This window comes from Ambystoma mexicanum, chromosome 3q, assembly GCF_040938575.1.
Source record: "Ambystoma mexicanum isolate Mex_15411 chromosome 3q, UKY_AmexF1_1, whole genome shotgun sequence".
Lineage (NCBI taxonomy): Eukaryota > Metazoa > Chordata > Amphibia > Caudata > Ambystomatidae > Ambystoma > Ambystoma mexicanum.
In genome coordinates, this window is record NC_090926.1 from 1,048,242,909 (window position 1) to 1,048,264,271 (window position 21,363).

The window sequence follows — 21,363 nt, forward strand, 5'->3', positions numbered from 1 at the left end:
TCGACAGCCCGTTTGGCTATGAAAATCTTTTCATGTCCAAGGTTGATAACTCACTAAAGGAATTTAAGAGAATTAGGCCCTTTTGTCCCTTTTTGACATTTCACAATACGGGCAGGGGATAATCATCACAAGGTTGGCAATCGATGCAACAAGGACATTACTTTTGTCCTCACCACCCACCCTCCTAAAATCAGCCCTGTTTTGCCCTAAAATCAGCCCCGTTCTGCCCCTAGCCATCATTCCACCTCAGCCCTGTTTTACCCCCACCTAACCACCCTAACTCAGCCCGTTGTGGTCCCACCGTAAGCCAGCCCATTTCTCCTCACCCAACTACCCTAATGCAGCTCTACTTTGTCCCCCAAGAGTCCTGTTTCAGCCCAGCATACCCTACCTCAATCCTGTTTCACCCCCGCCCAACTACCCTACCACAGCCCTCTTTTAGCGGCTACCCACACACTCTACATCCTTCTTTGTGTACCTCTGAAATGTTTCGCCCCCACCTACTCATCCTCTACCAGATTTTCTCCCTTCTGCCAGGTTTCTCCCACCCACCCTTTGGCAAGTTTTGCCCACCTACCTACCATCCCTCTGCCAGTTTTTGCCCGCAGAACTGCCAGTTTTTGGCATCATATCACCCATCCACCCTCTGCCAGTTTTTGGACCCAATGACTGCAAGGTTTTGCCCACCCTCCCTCTGCCAGGTTTTTCACCCCCAGATACCCACCCACCCTCTGCTAGGTCTTGCCTCATCACCCATCCATTGACCACCAGGTTTTGCCCCACCCTCCTGCAAGGTTTTGCCACACCCACCCACAGTCTGCTAGATCCGCCTCTAGATCTGCCAGATTTTGCCCCATCCACCCTATGCCTGGTTTTGCCAAACCTACCCGCCAACCCTTCCTCCCCTTCCTGGTTTTGTCCCACCCTCCGTCTTTCTGTCTAGTTCTGCCCTACCAATCCACCTACCATCTGCCTTGTTTTGCCTAACCATCCACCCACCAACCCTCTGCTTGGTTTTGCCAATGCCTGGTTTTGACTACCCACCCTCTGCCTAATTTTGCGTAAATCTGCTTGGTTTTGCGCTATACACCTGCCCTCTTCCAGGGTTTGCCCTTCACCCTCTGCCAGGTTTTGCACTCAATGTAGCAGTGATATAACTCAAAGTTAAGCATTTCCTGTTTTTGGATGCATGTGTGAACAATTGCTTGCTAATAGAACTAGAGGACTTGCCACAATGGAGGCCGTACTAGTACTTTAATGGAATGTAAAATTGTATGTGATGTTACATATTATAAATGTCACTTTTTTAGTGTGGTGAACAGCTGGATTGAGAACCGCGAAGTGCAGTCTGAAAAAGCCAACTTGATGATCCTTTTTGATAAATACCTGCCTATCTGCTTAGAGAAACTAAAATTTGGATTCAAGAGGATTACCCCGGTTCCTGAAATCACAGTAATACAGACCATACTGTGCCTACTAGAGTGTTTACTGACTCCAAGCAGCACTCCTCCAGATTCTCCAAAAGAGCTGTATGAACTCTACTTTGTATTTGCTTGTCTGTGGGCATTTGGAGGAGCTATGTTTCAAGACCAGGTAGGATTATTATTGAAATGGTCTACATTTTCTTGTTACTAGATTACTTGTGAATTTCAATGCAGAGTATTTCTACTTCCTTTAGAGTATAATCATCAAGGTAAATATACATAAACTGGGGTACAGAGGAGCCCACTATCTGGTGGTATCATGTGTTTACTTGTTACTGTTCTGATCCATCTCTTTTTAATTTGGGCTATTAGTTGTCGCTTGCAACATCTATTTGCAGAAACAATTGCATTGGACTACAGATAGGGAGGAATGGCAAGATTTGAACCTCTGTTGATCTGCGTGGTCTTGCTTCCTAGACCAGCTTGTTGCACCTATGCTATCCACAATGGAATGACATATGGGCACAATCTATAGGTGTTTGGTTATGAGCCCACCCATTGCATGCCAATGGCCATGCTAAGCCCTGTGGTCATTCCCACCCATTCCTACTTCTGCCAACCCAAAACACCTCCTCAAGGAAATTATAAACAGTGCTTCATGGGACAGAAGCAGAGCTGGCGCAAGCATCGCAGGAGCGGTGGGAGAGATGGAAGCTCACGATGGGAATGGATGAATGGAAAGCAGGTGATATTCTGTTTCAAATCGATGGAGTGATAAAGGATGTGCAAATAGCTGCAAGCAAAGATAGCCCCAATGCTGGGGGGCATCTAGAGGGTCCATCTGGCAGGCATCTAGAGGGTCCATTGCGTGCTGTCAGATTAGATTATGACTCAACTTGAATGGCTAGAGATGCAGAGGTTTCAGAGGAAGAAGATGAGTGCCAACGTAAGAAGCGGATCAGGGGAGAATCAGTAGGCTGAGATACAACTAGTACAGACACAGAGGGTAGAGAGCCTATGGGGGTCAAGGCTTAGAGGACGATCAGGTCGAATGGCTGTAGCAAAAGGAAAGAGTGGAGAGGGAAGTGCACAGGCTAAACGGGTGGTAACACAGCTTCCGTTGCTAAACAAGGGACATGGGAGTTCTCAGTACGTGCCCTGGTCACACATGGACAGAAACAATTTAAGGAAGGTATTACCCTCACACACAGTGGGGGCAGATAAATGGATATATGCATTAGAAAAACAGACTGCAGGAATTACGTTGGCAGTGGGGGGCATTAAATTGTTATTTGCTGCACTGCTAGGAGAAAAGTTAGATGACATTTGGAGGAATGCAGGGTATATAGGGGTACATAGGTAGCATAGCTCAGTGACATTGCACTCGTCTTGGAAGCAAGACAACACAGAGCAACACAGGTTTGAATCCCGGGTTTGCGCTTAGAAATCGGTATTAAGCGTGTTATAAATAACCAATTATAATTAATTATAATTACAGATTGATAATGACAATCTTTTTTTTATTGACTTTAGTTTTGTAGAAGAAAACAAACATTTTGTCATTCCCATTCCAAATTCCCCATGTATTTCATCATACTAAAAGAGAAACAGAGGAAAAGGGTAAAAGCAGAAGAGAAGACGAGGAATGAAAGAGAAGAAGGAAGAAAAGAAGTTCTCACTTCTCTCTTCGGCCTCATGCAGCATGCTAACAACGACAATTTCGTTTAGGAGAGCGTCAGTCGTCTTTTCTTGTCAACAATTTGTCTGCATGCGGGACTGTCCAGCGACTCCGATGATCGTGGTAGTAACATGTCCATAAAATTAATGACATTGCAGGTTAGCTGGACATTTGTCCCCGTTATTAGGTAGCTCCACCATTCCATTATATTTCCATTTTTTGAAGCATAGCGTTCTAGATGTAAGGAGCTCTGGACAGCAATCTTCGGGCACTCAATTATTAAATGTCTAATTGATTCTATCTCTATCTGACAGAAGCGACAAGTATCATTCTTAGTTGTTAGATCTTTTATTTTCATCAGCCTCTCTTGCGTGTGGTATAGATTGAGGCGTAGTCTTAGAAACTGATTCCGATGATAGTTTGACGGAAATTTAGCAAGCTACTTTGGCAATTCTCCTGCTTTTTGCGATGTCAGGCCTAAGTCTATCGCTGTTGCCAGTGATGCTCGTTTTTCTGTATTAACGATCCAATTCCATTGTCTGAATTTTTCTTTTGCCAATTGTGGAATATTTAAGACCAAGGACATTTTTACATCAGCGGCGTCCAGGATAGCCATTAATTTCTCTTCCCAACTATTTAGTAGGGAGGCAGATGCATTCTGACTTTTGTTATTTAAAATGAGGTATGTTTTTGTTACAGGTGATGGTCTCATTTTTCGGAGAAGTGTTATCGATTTCCATAAGTCCCAGCTTGTGCCTAATTGCCACCATTGAGACGCACTGCCGGAGTTTGAGAGCTTTACGCCAAAAGATCCCTTCCAATTGTGACCAAAACTTTGCATCGATATTCCACCCTGTTTCGCAGCCAAAGCATATCGCCGGGGTCACTTTTTGCTGGTAAAAAGTTACTAACACTTGTAATGTGAATTTTCCATATTAAGCGTGCAGTTTCAGACCTTGCAATGCAAACATTCTCATGTGAGATGAGAGCTTGTTTGTCCAGCTCCATTCTCTAATCGAAGTATTAAAGGAGACTTCCAAGTATCGGATTGCATCTGTTCTGGTCAATGATTCGTGATATACTTTCCACCTAAAGATCTCTTTCTTCATTTTAGTTTTATAGCCCAAAGCAACGACTTGGGACTTTTTCAAATTTATAGTCAGCTGATTTGCCGTTAGGTAATCTTGCAGAGCTGACAGCAGTCTTTGTAAACCTATTTCAGTGCTGTCGAGTAGCACCACATCATCTAGGTAGATTACATGGCTTAAGTAATTGCCATTTGCTTTTGGGGGGAAAGACTGTGTTTGTGCACGTGCTGCTGGAAGATCTGATATAAAAAGTTTGAACAGCAGCCCTGTTTTACACCTTTTGTGGTTTGTATTTCTCCTGATAGTTCACCTTCTGCATTTAGCCGCACGCGAATGCTGGTGTTTGCGTGTAGTACCATCAGTGGAGATAGTAGCTTATTTGGACAGTCCTAGGTCTTCAATTTCTTCCACAGGAGCTGACGATTGACACTATCGAAAGCTTGTTTTAGATCGATGAATGCTAAAAATAGTCTTTTCTTGTGTTTTATTGCATCTAGTTTGTCCAGATTTAATAGCAGCAGGTTAAGTTCCACTCCGACTTCGTTGGTGAACACAGATTGTCTTACATCATAAATCATGGCGTCCTCGGCCCATATGGAGATTTTTCTTTGGAGGAAGGTGGCAAATATTTTCCCCATAGTGTCTAACAGAGCTATGGGACAATAATTTGCTGGATCGTCTCGATTTCCTCTTTTAAACACTGGGACTACAACCGCACAAGTCCAGGAGTCAGGGATCGTTGCCGTTTGGGCAATGTGATCAAATAACGCTTTGATAAATTGCGCCCATTTTTCTTTGTTTGTGTTTAGCATAACGTTTGAGATCCCGTCTGGTCCAGCGGCTCGCAAGGACTTCAATTTTTGAATTGTATTTCCGATGTCTTCGACAGATTCGATGACATCCCAATTAAACACTTCTAGTGTTGGATTGGTAAGGTTGTCTGCGTCATCGTTGTTGAAGACTGCTGTAAAGTTCTTCACTCAGCTAGCAGCGTTCACTCCATTCACTAGAGTACTCGTCGGGTTTAGATGGCCAGAGTTTATGATTTTCCATATGTTGCAGCTATCTTTTTGGATCAGTAAGCGCAAAATCATGCCAGCTTGTTCTTGTCCCTGTATGATGTTAAAAGACTTTAGCCAATTTTGATAGCTTTGACGTCTCTTAGCTGTCAGCAAAATTAGATTTTCCCGCCAGCCTTTTTTAGCAATTTCAGATCTTTTTGTAATGTTTTCTTAGCTTTGCGTAATTCAGGGCTAAATGAATGTTTATAGCTTCTTGGCATTGACTTGTGCGTATAGGTGAACTGTTTCAGTAAGGACACATATTCTACATGTGAACTCTGGTGTAAGTGTGGATGTAATCCATTGTCAAATTATCGATCTGCCTGCTGTTTATTCGCAGTCGATTTTGAGTGCTGTTAATATCTAGTGGTGTTGTATAACTCAGTTGCCGTCTTTTGTATAAGTTCTCCCAGGCTAGCACGAGTGCATCATGATCACTTGATGCAGATTTCTTTATTGATAAGTTTGAAATGTGAGAATGCAGATTTTCGGAGACCCAGATATAATCCAGAGTTTTCTTTGATTCTCCTCGATGCCAAGGTGGCTGCAGGGATGTCGCCTCTGGTGCATCCATTTAACATTACACAATTACGTGTCGTGAGCTCGTAATCCCATTTACTGCCATGATCTGAAAATTCAGTTGGAATTCTTAGCGTGTCTCTAGAGTTGCACACTTTAGTTCCGTCAAACCATGTGTAGTTTAGATCGCCACACACTAAGATGAATGGATCTGTAAACGATGCGTAGCAACTGTCTATTTGCAGTGTTACTGAGGCTAAATAGTCAGACACTGAGATCATTAAGGATTCCAGTAGGTGTTTATTAGCAATAGGTGTTGTTTTTGTATATTTCCTGACTGGTCGGTTAAAGACATTTGAAGGGTAAGCGCTTGAACAAATAAGTTAGGGTTTTTAATTCCTATCACTTCCCAACCTGAGGAGTTCTTTATCATAGACAATAGACCAGAGAAAGGACGTCCAGATTGATTTTTACCAGCCTCATTTAAAAATATTGTGTAGCCATCACATGAGGGGATTTCTCGGAGCCACGTTTCTTGCAAACAGATGAAAACTCTTTTTATGTCTTGTGGACTTCCTTCTTGAAACAAGTGGGCAAATCCTCTCGTATTCCATGATGTTAATAGTTGGGTCATGCCTCTTGACCCTGCGTGGTCCTATACATTTCTCCTTTGTTTATTTGTTTCGGCTGGATGCGCAGACTGTTGTTTAAGTTGTTTCCACAACATTTCTCTTTTGGCATTGTTGGAAGAAGGATGCTGGCTTTTCTCATTTGTGGGGTTGTGGAGAGCCTGCTGCTCTTCAGATACTGATAGATCGAATCCGAAGAACAGTAAGTCATCTTTGGCATCTAATAGAGGTCTTGCTATGGTCTTTGACTTCATGTGTAGGATTACCCAGTCAGATCTTAACACTGTTTTGTATTCTACTATTGCAATGTCATCTGATCTTATGTTTCGTAATGCGGGAACTTAATGAAGCAACCTCATCACATTTGCTCTGTTTAAATTTACTTCGTTTTTATCCTTCAGGATGTTTTCCAGTTCCAATTTACACCAACCATCATTTGCTGGCGTTTTCTGCGCCGATCTGTCTCTACTACGTTGGTGCTTCTGATTTTGTGATTGTGCATTTGTGTATTTCGGATTGAGCTTCAATACTTACTTTACTGGAGCCCCAAAAGATTTGCTTCGTGCCCCAAGACGATCATTGGGAATGACAAGCTGTTTCGTGTCGCGCCCAGGTGGCCGTAATCCAGACATCCAAGTGGGTAATGTTCATTATGAACGATCTTGCCAGTGATGGCTTGTTTCGGTCTCTCAACGCACTTCATTTCAGGGCTCTCACTTCCAATCGTAGTATTTTCTGGTTCCTCTTCTTTGTCTACTGTGTATGTTGATAAATCACACAGATTTATAGAGTAATTTGCAGTAAGATCAACTGATGAACTAATCTCTTCTCGTCCACGTTTAGTTGCCTTGCCTAGGGTGGTTGCAGGTGCTTTTAGTTGAATTTTGTTATTATTTTGCTTTTCTGGCTGGTTGGACGCTGGGATGGTTTTTACAGATTCATGTCGCGGGGGTGTTGTCAGATTTCTTATACATTTTTTCGCATCATTGTGCGTGGGCGTTTTGAGGCTAGGCCCTTCTTCATGGTTCTCGCAGTTTTTAATTGCTTAGACTTCAGCAACGCTGGAGCATCTGTAGGTTTTATTAATTTGGCCGAGCCGGAGAAGATTCCAAAAGAGGCTTTTTGGTCCAATACTGTGGCTCTGTTTTCGTGAGCTTCTGAGGATATGGACTTGTCATTGTTAAGTGACTTACTAGGTTGTACAGACGTTACCTCTTTACTAGTCAGAACATTAGTTTGCGAGTCAATGAGAATTTTCAAGCTCGTTGCCATTGTCACTCCATTAACCATCACTACGGTAGAGTTTGGGGCTACTACATTCTCTTTATTTTTGTTTCTCGTGTCACGATTTTTCGTGTCGCCAAGAGACTTTTCTGCAGAGTTTAACTCTGTTGCCGTGAACGGCATCACCAGTTGGTCTAGTTGGACATTGTGTGGTTTTTTCGTGTCCTGGTCATTATTTAGTTACTTTGCAAAACTCTCTCGTTGTACTCCCTCGAGGCTGCACTGCGACGTTATGCCTAATCCACTTTGTACATTCGACTAAGGCCACTGCAAGATCAACTTTTTCATGCGCCTCCCGTTTGGTTATTACATTCAGGTGAGAATGCCACTGCCGTGAGGTTGCAGCTTCTAGGTCCAAACGACTGCTTAGGTGCTCATTGAATTTTTCCAGAGATGTCAATTTGTTGTTCACAGTAGCTAGCATAGAGTTCTGATCACGCACTGCATCGTTTAACGACTCATAGAGTTTCATAAACGGCATTAAGGCTATGGAAGTTGCTACTAAGACGTTTTTGTGAATCTGGATGCCAGCTGCAATGGAAATATTCCCTTTAGTGTTTATAGGGTCATCAGCTTGATTACTTGAGCACTGCTACCTAACAGGTTGTTTGTAGCTTGCCCTGTTTGAGCCTCATCAATGTGGACGTTATCAGTTCGTGGATTACATGAGCCGGTTGGCTGACAATCATCTGATAGGTCTAGATTGATCAAGCCCACTGTAATTGCTGGATCATGTATGGATGCAACTTTATTAGCAGAGTTATTAGATTCTTTCAACATGGTGCTCACTTGTCGAGGAATTGCACGTCCCTTATCAAGCTTATTTATGAAGCTGCCATTTAGACGCTCGCGCATGAGGATGAAGTCATCCTTAATCATGCCTTCAGCCGCGCTTCTCGGGCGGCAACGTCATGAGTTGTGGAAGCGCTTGCATTAGGTGTTGGAAAGGGTAAAAGCGGCAACGCTGCTGTGTCCATTATTTTGGATTCCTCAAACGTCAGTATTCCTTTGTCTCTGGTGCCCGAGTTGCCTGCAGAGTCTTCTGAGATGCTCGCTGCTTTTGATTCGTGGATGTTTAAATGTAAAATGTCATCATGTTCGCCTTGTATCTTTTTGGCTAACTTTACGACTTTTGCGCTCTCTAGTTCATTGATAGATCCTCGTTGCATGTCATGCACTTGTGCCGATTCTTGCGGTTGTGTAGAGATTGCCTGCAGTACTGGCGAGTTCAACGTTCCAACTGACGGTGGCCGCATCACCAGCAAGTCGGCGTCAGTTATATCAAACAAAAATGTTGCATCAGATGCATCTATCTATCTGTGGGCGGAGGCGGCGGCATACTGTTGCATAGTTGGTCTTCAGAAAGAGAGATATTTTTGCCTTTGTTCGTCGAGTGTTCAAGTTCAATTGTCAATGGACTTGGCGATCTGCCATTATTTGACGGCTGTTCTAATATGGTTGTCTGAGGAGCGGGGGTCAAAGTATCCAAGTCTGACTGATGTGTAACATGTGTAACATCGACTGCAGCCGCGGCCGCCACAGCATTTTCTGCAACAATTTCTTCCGCCAGCTTAGCAGGCGTGTTTTGCTGCAGTGATTCTAGGTGGTTCAGAGGTATCCGCCATCGGCAAGGTAGCTCTGTCAGGTGTTAAGGTTGTTAGCGACTTAATTTTCAGCAAAGGCCCATCAGCTGCTATACGTGACTCGCTTACCTTTGATTTTGCTGGTTTGGAAAGCTGTCTCTGCAACTGAAGCAGGCGGTTGCAAGTGTGCGGTCCAACACTTGGAGGCACTTCCATCGATAGACACCCGTGCGGTCTGAGGGCGGTCTGAGGCGGACTGGGCAGACTGGACTCACTGCCGGACTCTGCGCCGCGCTCCACACGGGAGATTAGTTTTTATAGAGGTGGAAAGAGGACTAGCACACGGTAGCTGCAGCTCCTCAGCGACGTTCACACGAGCAGAGTAACGGGCAGACTGGTTTCACTGCCGGACTCCGCGCCGTGCTCCACGTGGGAGATTAGTTTTTATAGAGGTGGAAAGAGGACTAGCACACTGTAGCTGTAGCTGCATCTCCTCAGCGATGTTCACACGAGCAGAGTAACGGGCAGACTGAACTCAGTGCCAGACAATCATGATGGAACACAGTTGATGAGAGTATGGAATGCGTTAAGGACAGCATATACAGACATGCCACACATCAATTTCATTATGGCCCATTCCATGAAGTTAAATAAAGACCCTGCACTGTATATAAACCAGATTAAAGAAATGTGGAGGGAGGAGACAGGGGAGCCTTGGGACAGGAATATAGTGATATTTGATCATATGCTATGCAAGGAGCTCCCCAAAGATGGGCAAAAGGACTTAGACATGGTAGTAGGGATAAAAGCGAAGGGATGGACTGAGATTCAAGCAATAATAGTGCATTATTGCATGGAAAGACAGGAGCAGGGAAAGGAAACCGCAGAGCAGATGCAGAAGGCAGAAGCGAAGTTAGTTCAGAAGAAATTGACAAAGTTAAGTGTAGAAGGTGCACTAATTAGCAGCTCCCATGAGGGGCAGCAGGACACAAGGCAGGCACCATAGTGGACGGACGGACACCAGGGGTACCCAGGCAATAGAAGGGATGCAGGAGGTTATCAGAGAGGAAGAGGAGGTTTCCAGGCAGGACGAGGAGGTAGATATGGGGGATTGATTCAGAGGTTTGAGGGACCATGACTGTGTTTGACCTGAGGCAAGACAGGACACTTTGTGCGGGAGCGTAGGAGCAGATCAATCTATTCCCACAATCCCTTTGTTTATCCTAATGGGCCCACGTATACGCTTACATACCATCTACCATCAAAGATGATGCCCCTAATTGACCCAGGCTCCCCACAAACGCATAACCCTGGACAACCACCGCAGTATCACTATCATACACCTCCACACCAGCCAATGCACAACCCAGGTCCAAATTCTGCACCAGCACCCCACAGCCCCCACTCTCAGAGAAGGAACAAGTTACCTACCTGTAACTCTTGTTCTCCAGCATGGGTCTTGCATGGATTCACATGCAAACCCTCCCTCAGCCCCTCTATAGCTCTTCTTGGTTCATACTGCCACTTTACGTGCGCTACCAAATCTGAAGATTTCCACGAGGGGTGAAGTTTAGGAGAACGAGTAGCATTGGCTGGGGTCAGTATGACCCAAAGGACACTGATAGGCTATTGAGGGGACAAGCAGTTTTCAGTTTAAACTGCTATCTTTTTACAGAGGATTTCCAGCCTGATGACGGGGAATATTCATGAGCATGTGAATCCATGCAAGACCCATGCTGGAGAACAAGAGTTAGAGATAAGTAAGTTGTTCCATGTATCCATGTAGTAAGTCACGTTTTCAGGGGTATGTGTTTTAGATAATGTGCGACCAATCAGGTAATGGATTGTAGGAGATAATTAGAATTGAATATAGGTGTTAGCCAATGGGGAGAGTGGGATCATGTTGTAATCTTTGTTATGCACAATATTGTTAATTTTAAATTTTTCGCTATAAAAGCTGTAACTTCTTTGGGTGGGGTGAGCTCCATGTTAGTTCAGTTCTATGGGGTGTCTGTTACTTTTTGCATGTAATAGAACTTTGTTTTCCTTGCAAACGGTGCATCGATTATTTGTCATAGTTGAAATAGTTTTTTATCTTTCAGATTTTGGGTCATTCACCCACATTCGCAAGGGCATATACATTGACCAAGTACCTTGCGCTAGCAATGTCATTCTCTTTGACCTGTACATTGCTCCATTTCTCTCATACTAGGTTTGCGCTATAAAAGTATATAATGTTAAAAAAGAATACTTTTCAAAAAATATATATTTTATTAGTTTTTCAACAAGTGCATCATACAGTGTAACAACCAATGCATTTCAATTATTTTGTGCCGTTCCATGTTGTATTTTCTCTCCCCCTCTTTACCCCCTGAGCCGAACAAACATTTCAGCCTCCCTCATACCATTTCTGCGGGCGTTCCACCTGCTCCCCCCGGAGGGCCGCCTTCCTACTGGCTTACTTTGTCAGATACGGATAGTGTTGCTACTATTTACTTCCAGGTAATCAACGTGTCCGCTTCCTCCACCCCACCTCTATTTGCTGCCTCCTCCAATGCTGCGGTCTCGGCATTCGCCCATTTCTGGAGATCGTACCACCAGGCCTCTACTCTCAGTCTCTTACTTCCTTTCCAGTTAATTGCTATTCTGCACTTAGCTAGTATGTGTGCCAAGTCTTTAAGTTTGCTCACATGCTTATGTTTACTCGGCCTCGGGAACCCCCCCCCCCCCAACATGCATGCCCACGGTGAGTTCACATCTACATTAATCTCCTTTCTTGCCATAAAGCGGGCCACCTCCTTCCAGAATCTCCTTATTTCAGGGCATGCCCAGAACATGTGTGCCATTCCTGCGTTTACCTCCCCACATTTCAGACATGTCCATGTGCCAGCATTTTTAAACTTGGCTATCTTCTTGGGGGCCATGTATGCTCTATGGGTGACATGTAGCTGCACCTGCTGCAACCTCACCTTCCTTGATACCTTCTTATGATATGCCTGCACCGTGACCCATAACCCATCGGTTCACCCACCTCCTCCTCTCAATCTAACCTCGTCTGGGTTACTTCTTTCCCCACTTTAGACATCAACAACTCGTATATCCGGGAAACCTCATGGCCCCCCTCTGATATGTCAAAAAATGTTTCTATGGCAGCCTCAGGCTTCTGAGCTAATACTGCATCCGACCATGTGTTTTTTTATCATCCTCACCAGCCTAGGATATGTGATGAATTGTCTTTGATGAAACCCAATGTCTTACACCAAGGCATCAAACTCTTTAACCTTCCCATCCAGCCACACATCCCCCATGGTCACTATACCTGTTGGTTCCCATTTCTCCCTGATAGTCCTCCTCATTTGCTCATCCACTCCTTCCAGTGCCACTAGCGGTATCTGTGAGGACCACGGGTACGGGTTCTCCATTAGCTGGCAGGCTCTTCGCCACATCCTCCCCCCCAGATCCTGTAATCTACTTCCTCTCTCCCTTTGCACTTTTGGCAACTACATCCTTTCCTTCATGAAATAAGGGGCACATTCAGCGCTCAACAGTTTGGATTCTGGTGTGGGATCCTCTGATTGCCACCTTGCCACATATTGAAGTTGGCTGGACAGGTAGTATACCTCAAAATTAATGCCCCTGTGTTCATACGAGTTCTGTAGTTTCCACAACGCTTCCCTGTTCCTGGAGTTATGCCATATGATTCCCCTACATATGCTCTGTACCTTAGTAAATAATCGTTTGGGTATGATATATGGTATATTGGCAAAGTGGTGTAACAACCGGGGCAGTACCACCATCTATAATTATGCCACTCTGCCCATCACAAACTTTCCTGTCTTTTGCTGTGCTTGTCAGAATGTTATGAAAGTTCTTGTTGCCTTGTGCAATACCTGCCACCTTTCCCCCGCCACTTCCCTTGGTCGTCTGTACATCGGTCAGGAGGCAGGCTCTTAAGGAACCATTGGAGCATTGCATAAAGCCCTTCTTGCAGCTCTCAGGGCTTTTCACTGGGCACATTAGGTGTCTTCCCAGACAATTTACTCTTCACCGGCCTCCATTTGTTCTTCCCTGTACCTTGGGCACATACCCCGCCCTGTTGCTTCCCCCTTTCTAGATGTCACCTCTCCTTGGTTCCCTCATTGCTCAATCTCCTTCCTTACTAATTTCTCCTTTTCCTTTCCTCAATGTCACTCCGCCACATTCTAAGACTCTCCTACTGCGCACTCCTCGCTCTTCTCCAAATTCATCTGGTAATTCCCACCGTTATCTCCATCTTTATTTTTGCCTCCTTCACCACTTTTCTTAACTCTGCCTCCACTGCTGCCACCTTCACTTCCCCCTCCTTCATCTCTGCTGTCACTTCTCTCTCAATCACATCTACCCTCACTTCTCCCTCCTTCACCTCTTCTCTCACTTCTCCCTCCTTCACCTCTGTTTCCACATCTCCCTCCTTTGTGTCCACTCTAATTTCTCACTTCTTCACCACAACTCTCCCTTCTACAACATTTACGTCTGCTCTACCTTTTTCCTTCTTCGTCTTCTATTGAATGAATCCCTCTACACTGCTGATCTCACTTTTCCATCCATTGCCCTCCCTCTCACATTTACCTCTTTTGCCTATGCTTGCCTCTCTCTCTATGTCTTTCTGTTCGCTGCAATTCCACAGTTGACTCTCTACAGTCTTGACTATCACAATTTCTCCTGCTTCACATCCCTTTTTATTCTGTAAAATTGTTCAAAGTCACTGAGTTGTGAACGTAGTTTGAGAATGCGGCTGAACCCAAGACTTTATTTTAAGAACCTTATTTGAATAGACTGTCAGAAGATGCCACAGCTCTGCCAGCTGAGGCTATTTTTGCTTTGTTTACCATCTTGCTTTCATAGTGCAGATTGCAGCCGTCACTAGTGCTTGTTAGTTGGAACTGCCCCTTAGTTTCGTGACTATTGGGTTTGTAAGTTATGTGGTAGTGCGTCTGGTTATCGGCTCAGTCCCTCGAGACTGCTCGAATGAGAGCCGTAGACTTGCGCCCTTAAATTAACCAATTATCTTCATAAATATTTATGTTACGCAGATAATTCTCCAGCATTCGATCTTTAATGGATTTGCATGCTCATTGAATATTTCTCGTCAGGCTGGGAATCCTCAGTAATGTTAAAGCAGTTTAGATTTAAAACTTAAAACTGCTCATCACTTTAGTAGTCTATCAGTGTCACTTTGGATCATACCGTCCACAGCCAATGAGACAGGTCCTCCTTAGCTTATCATCTTGTGCACATCTTCAGATTTCTTAAAGTGTTGGGAGTCCTCAATTTTTCTCTTCAGAAAGTCAACCTTTTTATTCTATTTTTGATATCTTTATTCTTCAATTCCTTGGGGTTTAGTGCCCCATCAATTCCTGACTATGGTGTTCCATTACTGGTAAAGTCCTAGGTCTTGTTTCACACCGACATATTTCCAATCCCGTCTGAGGCCTTTTTTGTAGTGGGTCCACAGCATAGCAGACACGAGGAAGAAAAGCCTTTTTAAGGCATGTTCCAAATGCAACCTCAAGCACGTCTACATTGAGAATCTTCACAAGAAGTGTTTGTACTGCCTCCATTCTTACCACAATTTAAATGGATGTTCCATCTGCTAATTGTCAAAGACCCACAAAGACTGCCATTGCAGGTTTGTGACATGGCTGGCATCTCCACTGCCGCAACTATCATCAAGGCGGCAAACTCATTGGCGATTTGCTCACGTTATGATCCAGTAAGATGGAGATCCTCTTCATTGACACACCTTCGACATCTTTTCCTCTCACTCTCTGGCTGGCTTCCCTTGGCTCTCCTCCTACCCACACCTGAGAGGCTAAGAACCTCGGGGTCATCTTTAACTCCATCCTTTCCTTCTCCGCCCACATCTCTGAGGTCTTTAAAAAGTCAAACTCCCTACTGCACCTCCTCAGAGGTACTCTGCCTTTCCTCTCCTTCTCCCAGAAGCTCATGGTGTCCCAAGCTCTTGTTCTCTCTAGGTTGGACTATAGTAACAGACTCTTTCTAAATCTACCTACCTCTACTCTTCGCCCTCTGCAACTAATCCAGAACAGGACTGCAAGACTTGTCCTTGGCCTCAAGCCCTGGGATTGTATCTCTCCAGCTCTGAAATCTCTCCATTGGCTCCCAGTGGATGCAAGGATTAAATTCAAAACCCTCTGCAGTGTACACAAGGCTTTCTGGGGCCTGGGTCCAAAATACCTTCAGCTATCCCTCTGCAAATACCTCCTCTCTCGAGCCCTTCGCTCCTCTACCTCTAACTCCCTCAGGGTCAGTCGTCTTTCAAAGAAACGAGCTGGGGTAGATCTCTGTCTTCGGCTGGGGCCTCCCTCTGGAACAGCCTCCCTGCCACTCTAAAACTTGAGGAGAACCATCTTCGGTTCCGGAAGCACCTCAAGACCTTCCTCTTTTCTTCTGCCTTCGCTCCCCCTCTGCCCTGCTGATCTGTTCTCTCTTGGCACCATGCACCTGGCCACCCTCTCTCCTCCGAGCCCAAGTACCTGCTCATCCTGCCACCCTCCCACAATGCCTCCGGGCCACACCTTGCACTGTGGTCTGTATTTGTACCCATACAGCTTCCTCTTTTTATTCCTGCACTTATCAGACCTACCCTCTCTGCTGCTTTAAACCTGACACTTGCAAATTGCTGGCTGCACTAGCACTGTTTGTTACCTTTATTATTTATGTATTATTATGTATCTGTTTCTCCTTTGCTTCGCACTTTCCACTTCTCCCCCCTTCCATGCACGTTTCCCCTCCCCCTCTCCTGTGCACTTGCGCATTCTCAATGTCACTGGGCCTAGTAAGATCGCTGTTGTGTTCTCCGCCAATTCCCCTCATTTGGCTTGTCGCGCTCTGAAACACTTGCGTACAGCGCGATATAAATAAAATATCAATATCAATGCAAGATGGGGCCCATCCTGGAATTCCTTCCAAGGGCCAGATTATCAAAGAATGCACTGGTGCTAAAACGTGAGCAAATGCTTTAATAATACAAAATGGAGCAAACAGATGTTGTCACAACCCATATCATCTAAAAATGTTTGCATGTAGGTAAAAATTAATCAGGCTGTTTTTTGTACTATGTTTCCTGCATCAAATACAACAACAGGTGTCTAATACATTTATTGTTATGTTACACAGCACACATCGTAAATAAAACTGCCTTCTCCAATTTTCCCCAGGTGAAAAAATATTAACATAACACTGATCAGGGCTAAATCTTTTTGCACCATTCCCTATTAAAAAAGCAGCAAATTTGGTGCTAAATTAATTTGCTCTGCTTTTTTGAACAAGGGCACATCTTTGCTAACCTGGCCCCACTTGATAAATGTGACAAGGCCCTCACACTACTGCTTGAGGGGGAGGCTGCATCAGATCATGCATGCCTTCACAGTGGTTTTTGGCAGATGGAAAATGGAGCTGTGCTGCGACGGCAAGGATGGTTGAAGGCCAGAAGTTCAATTGAAGATGGTCGATATGCCTTTTGATGGGGTAAACCTGCATGGGGAAAAGGTAGACGAGACCTTGCAGGCTATCAAAGCTGACACAGACATGGCCCGTGCCTTATGCAACCTCCAACAACACCACCAGTCCTTTCGATCAGGGAAAGCAAGATTCTAAAGGATGTCAATGGAATACAGATGCTCCTAATGCCTGCAAACATTAGACATGGGGCCTCATTAGGACCCAGGCGGAGTGGGTTTCCGCCAGCGCTAATCGCGGCGGACCCGTCCGCCGTACTACGAGTTCCCTTAGCGCCATGGAGGTTTTCTCCGCCTGGTTTTACCAGGCGGAGAAAACCATGGCGCTACGGGACCTCGTTGTTAATTACGCCACCGTATTTTACGGTGGCGTAATTAACTCCTTCCCCACTCCCATTATACCCTATGGGGCAAGAATGGGAATGGGGAAGGGCAGAATGGGGATTGGGGATTTACCGCTCCGCCGAGGTCGGAATGGGGCGGTAAATCCGCCAACCCCCATGGCGCTATCGACGGCTTTCCGCCGTGCTTCGCGGTGCATTTAGCACCGCGAAATCCGCCTGGGTCCTAATGAGGCCCATGGTCTTTCATGAGGGATACAAGAGAAGGTTCCAGACATACAGGGAAAACCAGTGTTGACGCAGGGTTTCTTCCAGGGCCCAAGCCCCAGTACAAGCCTGACCAGTCCATGCATCGCCCCCTCACTTCACCACCCCAGTAGACGGACAGTCATCCAACTTTGTCACATAGTGGGAAAACAGCACCACCGCCAAACGGGTGCTAAACATCATTTGTCAGGGCCATACCCGGGAGTTCATGCGAAAGTGCCCCTCCATTCCTTCCATAACAAAGAAGGTACAATCAATACTTACTCCTCCAGAAGGTTCAGTCTTTCCTGAGAAAAGGGGCAACACAATTTGTCCCACCGCCCCTCCGTGGCACTAGAGTGTATTCCAGATATTTTCTAGTGAGGAAAGAGTTGGGAGGATGGAGGCCCGTTCTAGACCTCAGGAAATTCAACATGTTCCTTAAGTACCAGAACTTTCTCATGGTCATGCTGCAACACTTTTTAGACTTAGAGGATGCATTTTTCCATATCTCCATCCATCCACGACACAAGCGCTTCCTCTGATTCGCAGTGTAGGGCAAACACTATCAGTTCAAGGCACTACCCTTCGGGCAAAAGGCCACACCTCGATTGTTCACAAAATGCCTGGCTCCAGGGGCAGCTCACCTCCATTGCTCTGGCATTTATGTCCACCCTTACCTGGATGATTGGCTAGTGCATCCCTGACTATAGCCACACAGCGCACCCTAGACACCATCCGGTGTCTTACTTCTCTTGGGTTCCCAATAAATATTCAACACACTTGCCGGTCTCACCACCACCTCTGAGGATAGAGTCAGGACCATACTGCAGAAAGTTCTTCGAAACAAAAACAGCCAATAATGCCAGTGCCCTCCATCAAGTCCCTGCTAGGAATGATGCCCTCATGCATCCCTTTGGTACCAAACTGTAGGCTCCACATGAGACCTCTTCAAGAATTCCTCCATTCACATTGGAAACAAATATCATGATCTTGGGAGGATGAGTTTCTTCTTGCACCATCATTTAGCAACGTTCTCCAATGGTTTAGTCAATTCCCCAATCTCAAACATGGTGCACTTTTCCACCTAAAGTTCAGGCTACAGTTACCACAGATGCCTCCCCTCAAGGATGGGGAGCCCACACCGGACAGTGCCATACCAGAGGGCTATGGCAACTCGAAGACAAAGTCCTACTCAGCAACGCCCTAGAGTTACAAGCAGCTTTCCTGGCCCTGAAGTCCTTCAAACTATAACCTCAGAACAAAGTGGTTTGCATCTTCACGGACAACACAACCATCATGTTTTATATTCGGAAGCAGGGGTGCACCCATTCCCCAGTCTTGTCTACACAAGCCCCATGGAAGTGGAAACTAGGGCCAACATGTACTTAATCCCCTTCCATTTACTGGGGATTCACAATAATGTTGCAAACTCTTTCATCCTGCCACGAATGGGAGCTTCACCGCCACCAGGTTCTGTGCCTCTTCTCTGAACAGGGGCATCCAGATATCGACTTGTTCGCTACAGCGACCAACACAAAGTGTAACCAGTTTGTGAGTCATTATCTCCAAACAGGGAATTTAGGGGATGCCTTCTCATTTCCATGGGAGGAACTGTTCCTCTGATACTTTGAGCTCTATATACACTCAAACAGAACCTCTGCAGGATGATCCTGGTGGCCCCAACATGGCCACGCCAAATTTGGTACTCTGACCAGCTTCACCTGTCGTTTGTCCCGTACATCAAACTGCCTCCTCTTCCCTTCCTTCTGTCCCGAGACAGCGGGTCAGTGCTTCACCATGATCCAGCATCCCTCAATCTGACGGCTTGGCTCCTGCAGCCATTCGGCAACACCCCCTTGCTTCCTGAATTCAAACAAAACCTAGTCAGGCCTAGAGCATCCTCTACGCTGTCCCGCTATAAGCATAAATGGAAACGGTTTACGTCATGGTGTGGATCTCAGCAGCTGAACCAGTTCCGCATCCGAGCTGTGCAAGTCTTGCCTCACCTCCTGTCCTTCACTAAAGCAGGTTTGGCATGCTCTTCCATTAAAGTACATTTAGCAGCCATTTCCTTTTACACACGCACTGCAAACCAGCCCTAACTCTTGTCCCAAAGGCACATAAAAGAATTCCTTAAAGGACTATTCTTTGTGTTTGTCCTCCTATACAGGCCCCAGCTCCAGCTTGGGAAGTAAATGTGCTCCTCTCAAAACTCACGTGCCTTCCGTTTGAGCCTCTCCACCATGCTCTGTTCAAATTCTTCTCCTGAAAGACAGCCTTTCTGGTAGCCATGACTTCTGCCAGACAAGTAGTGGAATGGCAAGCATGGCTCAGCAGGTTAAACACTTGTTGCTGTGATCTGTGTTTGATCTGCAGGTTGTAGTTTCAAATCCCTGTAAGGCCAACTCAGCCTTTCATGTTCTGAGGTCGATAAATGAGTACCAATTTTGATAGGGCAATAATAATAATGTAAAGTGCTATATAAAAACAAACTATTATTATTATCCTGCATTATCCTATTATCTAGCTTTTCACAAGTCAAAAGTGGTATTCCGCACAAACCCTTCATTCATGCCAAAGGTACCTTCAGCGTTTCAAATGAATAAACCTTTTATACTGTCTTGTGTTTATTGGCTCTCTTATATCTCTGATGGAACGATCCTTACATTCTCTCGATGTCGCGCAAACTCTCAAGTTTTATATGGCTCGCACAAGAGAATTCCACCAGTCATCTCAGCTGCTTGTTGCCTTCAGATCAGTGGGTAAGGGCAGAGCCCTGGTGAAATCATCCATTTCCAGATGGCTATTGGCATGCATTTTACACTACCTTCAGCTGGCCAACAGGCCCCTGCCAGGAACACAAAGAGCACACTGACGTCCACTACGGCCTTCCTGTCCGGTGTTCCCCTGCTCAACATCTGCAGGGCTGCCATGTGGAGGTCTGTCCATACCTTCACATGGTTCCACTGGGTCGATAGTGATTCCAGGGAGGAGTACCAGGTCTGCCAAGCAGTGCTTCGCAACTTGTTTGCATGAGGTGAGTGTTCCAGAGGTGAGTCTAATTGCTTCTTTAGAGCTATGCCTCCAGTCTTTGGTTGTATGTATGTACTGCTATGTAATTGTATATGAGCATGTGAATCCATGAGCGATCCAATGCTGGAGAAGGAACAAGTTACTTACCTGTAACTCTTCTTCGAATGGATTGTGTCCTCCCACGTATTCCTCATCTTGTGATAAATCATTATCTCCAGCTTCGCTGCTTCGGATAAATCGTTATCTCCAGCATCGCTGCTTCGTAAAAAAAAAATCTCGGCAGAGGGCGCTGTGCTCGAGGTCGTGGCGTAGATTGTCCGTCGACGTACTCCGTACTCTGTCGACGTCACCCATGGTATAAATAGCTCGAGCCGCGCCTGTTGCTTCAGTTCTGTTTTTTCGATAATACATATATATATATATATATATATATATATATATGTGTCCCATGACCGATACATTCTTCGTGAGAGGAAAGTGTAAGAAAACGTAAACTGTACTGTGGGGTAGGATGGGAGGGTCGATGAGGAATACGTGGGAGGAACATCCAGTCGAAAGAATGTTACAGTTGGTAAGTAACTTGTTCTTCGAATGGATTGTGTCCTCCCACGTATTCCTCATCTTGTGATAGGCTCCCCTAGCAGTATCAATTTTTGGAGGTGGGAGTAATAATTTCAGTTTTCGTGGACAGAATGCAGAACTGCCTTTGCAAATAAACCCTTGTTAGAGGAGGCAGTGTCCAAACAATAATGTTTAACAAAAGTATGCATTGTTTTCCAGGGAGCAGCTGCACAAATATCTGCTGCCGGTACTCCCCTCTTTAGAGCCGCAGAAGTAGCCATTCCCCTTGTAGAATGGGCACGAAGCCCATCTGGTGGTTCTTTTCCCGCTAATCTGTAGCATTCAACTATGGCTAATATGATCCAGCGGGAAATGGTCTGATAAGCCTAATTT

General features: G+C 45.3%; 1 protein-coding gene across 1 annotated transcript in view; it reads left to right on the forward strand.

Annotated features, from left to right (window-relative positions):
• Positions 1 to 21,363, forward strand: part of DNAH17 (dynein axonemal heavy chain 17) — an 8,024,690-nt gene that overhangs the window by 4,784,491 nt on the left and 3,218,836 nt on the right. The window contains exon 44 of the mRNA XM_069655242.1: positions 1,311 to 1,593. Within this exon, the coding sequence (XP_069511343.1) occupies positions 1,311 to 1,593 (283 nt within the window). The remainder of the gene's footprint in view (positions 1 to 1,310; positions 1,594 to 21,363) is intronic.